Source organism: Artemia sp. Qi Xiang Cuo, unplaced genomic scaffold, assembly GCF_049724085.1.
Source record: "Artemia sp. Qi Xiang Cuo unplaced genomic scaffold, ASM4972408v1 HiC_scaffold_3027, whole genome shotgun sequence".
NCBI lineage: Eukaryota > Metazoa > Arthropoda > Branchiopoda > Anostraca > Artemiidae > Artemia > Artemia sp. Qi Xiang Cuo.
This window is the reverse complement of record NW_028300422.1, coordinates 193,458-199,088: the sequence shown is the minus strand read 5'-3', so window position 1 is coordinate 199,088 and position 5,631 is coordinate 193,458. Positions and strand designations below refer to the sequence as shown.

The following is a 5,631-nucleotide window of genomic DNA, read 5'->3' as shown; positions in this document are numbered from 1 at the left end:
CAGATCGCATGCAATGCTGCAAAACGACATGGTTGTTTTTCTAACAACAAAAGTGTCACTTACAAACCCTCTGTGAATTTCTGGCGCTTCTTCAGGCAGGCGTAAAATTTCTTCTAGGTAGTTAAGCGCAACGGCGGCGTATTTATGGTTTCCGGGTGCGAAGAAAATAGGAATCATCTCTTTTGTGGCGTTTAAGTGTGATCCCTAGTCTGCAGCTCTTTCAGCATAAAGGTAGTCGTTTCCGATACGGATAAGATCTAAATAGTTGATCCAGAGGCTATGATTCCTTATGGTAGATCTGACTCGTTGTGCTTCGAGAAAAGCGGAGCAATGCTGTCCAACGCATCTTCTATCTGTTTACATGCTTCAGAACTAGTTGAACCAACATGACGTGCCTCACACAAGACAACCGACAACCTCTAAAATCGTTGTTGCCGGAATCCTTACCCTTAACTAGATTAGATAAATATGCAAAATACTTTCCTTTTATGTCGTAGTTTTCTGTACTTTATGCAATAATCAGTGGTCTAAGGCTCACTATCTGTTCAAAAAAAGAAAGGGGGTGGCTCACATCCGCCGCAGTTGGTTTGAGTATGGATGCCGGGATAATCTAAGGTGCTTAAAACGAATATCGGGGTGCAAAAACTCACACTAATGTAGAACTTGACGATTTTGCCTATAAAGAAGAAATTAGCCTTTTATGGCTAAGTACTTTGTGCAACTAAAACCCGATATGTAAGATACTCGGTTTTTTTTATTGCTGTGGAAACCAAATTCGCGCATGCGATCGCAGAACAAGACATCTATTGTTTTTTTCCCCGGTTAAAGATATTAATTATGTAGAATATAAATAAATTATTTGATTAAAAAAAAGGGTGATTGATCGTTTGGTGAAATAGAAATTATAGGTTGTTTTGAAAATATTTAGAGTAAAACGCCACTAATCAGAATTTTTTTTTTTGGGGGGGGGGGGAATTGTCATGTTCAAACGCTTATATTTTCTTGCAGATTCAAGTCTCGACTTTGTTTTTGTCATCACCAGCAGAAAACCTAACTCAACACGCCCCAGTTACTATTTCAATTCAGATTACTTAAAATCATACGAAAACTGCAGTGTCAACCAATTTCACATGTAAAAACAACAGTTCTAATTTTAATCTTCAATCGGTTTTTGAAGTCTGTTTGTAACCTTTCTTTTACTTCTTTGCACTCCTTGAATAGTTTCAAGTACAAAACGATTGAAACTAGATTCTCTTAAAAAATGTAAATATATGTGTAAACATATTTATATATATATAAAGTGAAAAAGAGAGAAAAAGATAGATAGAGAGAGAGAGAGAGAGAGAGAGAGTGAGAGAGATTCTAACTTAAGACCAGTCAAATACAAAACGATTGAAACTAGATTCTCTTAAAAAATATTAATATAAATGTAATATATATATATATATATATATATATATATATATATATATATATATATATATATATATATATATATATATATATATATATATATATATATATATATATATATATATATATATATATATATATATATATATATATATATATATATATATATATATATATATATATATATATATATATATATATATATATATATATATATATATGAACAGAGAATTAGCCCTCTCTGGCAGAGCCTAACGAAATGCAGGTATCTGTTTCCTTTTGTCGAGACGATGGTTCTTTATGTCGTTTTTGACCTGAAGGTTTTATCAAGATTATTTCGTTACCTTCTTTAAAGTTGTTTTTTAAACTAATGATAGTCTGACATATGGGCGTTTTGCCCTGTTTTATCACTGACCAGAAATTTCTGTAGTATTTCTCTGTTTAATGCTTTTCATTTAGTTATTTCAGACCAGGATGAATCGAGAGCGTATAAAATACTCCACCGTCAGATGAATGGTAAAATAGCTTAATAATTTCTAGGATGTGATATAAAAACAAAAAGTCAATAAGTATATTACTAAAAACCTTTTTTTTTTGGTAAATATGAAATTTGAATAGCTGTGCATAAAATAATAACAATTATCAAGGGATTTCACAGGTAAATAAGATGAGCGGCTGTAATATTACAGGAGATACGGACAGGCGAGAGACAGAGAGAAATAGAAAGAGAGAGAGAAAAAAAAATGTAAATATATGTGTAAACATATGCATATATATAAAGTGAAAAAGAGAGAAAAAGATAGATAGATAGAGAGAGAGAGAGACAGCGACAGAGACAGAGCGAAAGAGACAGAGAGACAGAGAGCGAGAGAGAGTCTAAAGGTCCATAAAGGACGAGTCGGTAATTTTTAGATAATTAAATTATATATGGAATAGCTAACAAAAAAAAAAACAGATAAAACAAAAAACAAAGAACAACCTTTACCATGCTAGAAGCATACCTTCAAACTCTTCATGCATGCTGGAAATCGGCAACTAGGATGCACGTAAGCAATATATACTCAGCTAAGATATTTAGCCTTGTCAGGACAAAATCTTTCATTCTTGAAGTCCAAGACAAAATCAAGCTTTCAAATCATAGCCCTTTTAAATAACTTCTTCCCGTAAATTTCTCATCAACTGCAGGGGCGTTTATCCAACCCAATGAGCCACTGAGAAAAGCATTGGTGCGTGCAGTGTTAAGTTAACTTAAAACACCAAATGAGCATGGTCCTCTGCAATTGTGGCATCTCTATGCATCACGACTGACTTCTATTTCCAACTAACATTTTTTAGTTATATTTATGATCTTTATCAACATTTGAAGGTTAACTTTTTCAAAAATAAGAAGTCACGCTCATTTTTTTATTGCAAAAATAAGAATCAATGGAGGAATAATACTAAAGCAAAGATACAAATTTACATTGTCGAATATATTAATGAATTTCCTGACACATTTGGAAGGTGCCATAACAGCAGTTACAAATTTACACTATCTCAATAGAAAAAAGAAAATATGAAAAAAAACTGTATTAAAACAACACTTAAAAAACACAACAAGTTAAAAAGGTTAGCAAATCAGTGGCAACACTGTTGTAGCGGTCATTAGTTACAGGGCACAACACCGAGGGTTTGAAGGGCAGAATCCGTTCAGCTAAAAAAGCGTTGAAAGTCTATCTAGCTCTTAAGCGAATTTTTCATAAGATCAGGTTACCACGACCACAAACAAACAGGCATCATGGCCTTACCTTGTGATGTAACTGCAGTTGAATCACTTTTCTTTCTTCGGCACAAAGGTTCATTTGCTATGTTCAGTAACAGACTATAGGTCCAGTTTCAGTTAAAGTGTGGTCCAACGGAAACAAGAAGTTCATGAAAGGAGCAATTTACACACTATAAGTTGTTTCTTTTTTTTTAAATCTTCACCGTTTCTATATTTAAGTGATTTAAGTTTCTGAAAATATGTCTATTTATTTTTATTTACCTTATTTTATAGTTTATAAATTTAGACTATTTTAAATTAATCAAGTAATTATCCCATATACTTTTTGATTTTAAAACATACTCTAATGAATCAATAACCGAAGTTCTCAAAAAGTTAAAAAAATAAATTAAAATCATGGATTATTCTAATACAGTTAAACATTAAGATGTTTGGTTTTTACTTTTTTAATATTTAACAAAAAGGGACATACGTCTCAGCTTATTAAGATAGCGTTTGATTGGATACTACTGAATAAAAAGTTGAACATAAAAAATATAGTTTTTTAAGTCTTCGTCACTATAGTTTTCTAAGGCTTCGTCAAGTCCATTTTCAGATACACAACATCTCTTTGGATGGTTTGTAGAGTAGAATATAAAATATCACTATAGTAATGTGAAAATTTGTGTTTCAAAAGTAAGCAGTAAATAAATTAATGCATGTCAGTCACTGTTGCTATGTTAACAACACATTCTTGATCCTTGCTAAGCTTTCTGATGCAGTTGTATAAACCTCCGTACAGCAAGAATAGTTGAATATGTCAAGCTAGGCTAATAGGATTGTAAAGAGGCCATTGAGCTATATTTACTTTTTTGAATTTTTTCGTTTGTTATGAAACCACGACCTAGGAGGAGCATCTATCAAATGCAGTTATTAACATTGTTAATATTTTACATATCAAAGTAAATATGTTTTGTCGGCACACGCTATTATTTTTTTAATATCGACAAGGCGAATAAAATTTTCATAGATTCGCAGTATTGTAACTGTTTAATCAAACATTATGTGGTATTTTCTGTTCTCATATGACGATATAGCTGCTAATTCTACATTCTTCAGAAACGAATTTTTATTCTTTTTTTTTAATTAAGAGTAGAATAATCCAGTTTTCAAAACATTTTTGGAAGAAAGACCTACTCATTTCAAATAATACTAATCTATCACGCTAGTTTGGGGGTTTCCCAGTGAGGAGGAGCTGCACCTTATCCGCCCCCACTCTTTTCCCTATTCCTTTGCGAGTTTTATCAGGGCCATGCTCCAAATCCAAATGGAAAAGATGAATAAACGAGATAAAAACGCCAAATCCGTAAAAAACGTTCCAGGATACGTTCTAAGTTTCGTCAATTAAAAGCAACATCACTAAATGAATGTCCGGTTCGGAGGTCTGATCAAAAGCAAAATTCGCAAATTCTTTTAAGAAAGTATTTTAAATAAATTAACTACTTTGACTATCTATGAGAAAAAAAACAAGTGATAATTTTTTGCATTTCCACTGGGTGCTATGGGAAAGGAATCGATTCCTCTTTGTCAGGCTGCGTAAATATTGTATCTAATTTGGTCAGTTACATTAAGGTGATTGAATATAAAAATATACTCTATAAAATATAGGAAAATCCACCTAGGGCATTTAAAAAATATAAAATTTAGGATTAAATAATGGGATACATTTTCGCATGCATTTGTCCGGAAAAAGTCAGTGATGAAGTTAAATTTACAACAGTGGTGGCAGAATTCGACCAATTCAATGTGAAGTGCTTCTACTCAATTTTGTTATGAACGATTAAATACTTTCTAAAAGTTGAGCAATAGCCTACGAACAAGCTTTTATGCCTTTTAAAGCAAGTAATCCTCGGGTTTATTACTTAGCAGTTGACATAAGTGTTATAACCAAATTAATCCTTTTCAAGGTGCCTTAATCGTGCTTTTTGGTTTAGAGCACCAATTAATGACAAATAAGCGGGGGGGAGAGGGGGGGGAGGTCTAATCTGTGCCCGGATATTCGTTTTTCTGAGCAGCTTTTCTTACCCCAAAAACACAATTTCGAGTACTCTTAGTACTCTTTACAAACGCTCTTGACCGAGTTTAAAGCCCATTCAATTTCATTTGAAATTCGTAATACTAATACCCAACATAACCCAATTTCATAACCCAACAAAGCGTCCATGGGTGCTGATTTCCTTTTTTTCGAGAACATAAAAGATTCCCAGAAAACACCACTCCAGTTAGCTTGTATGGACTTAGCACGGTTGCAACAGGTGGAATTTTTAGCACTAACTGCGTGCACAATACTGGAGCTGCTCAGTTATCCTCCTGCTTTATTCTATATAAACATAGATATGTTAATGCACATATATGTTTGTTTACACATATATGCATAAACAAATATAACACACACACACACACACACACACACATGT

General features: G+C 32.8%; 1 protein-coding gene across 1 annotated transcript in view; it reads right to left on the bottom strand.

Annotated features, from left to right (window-relative positions):
• Positions 1 to 287: 287 nt before the first annotated feature.
• LOC148938666 (zinc finger MYM-type protein 1-like) overlaps positions 288 to 5,631 on the bottom strand; it is a 6,939-nt gene continuing 1,595 nt past the window's right edge. Inside the window, exon 2 of the mRNA XM_089107620.1 lies at positions 288 to 419. Coding sequence (XP_088963746.1) covers positions 288 to 419 — 132 coding nt within the window. The remainder of the gene's footprint in view (positions 420 to 5,631) is intronic.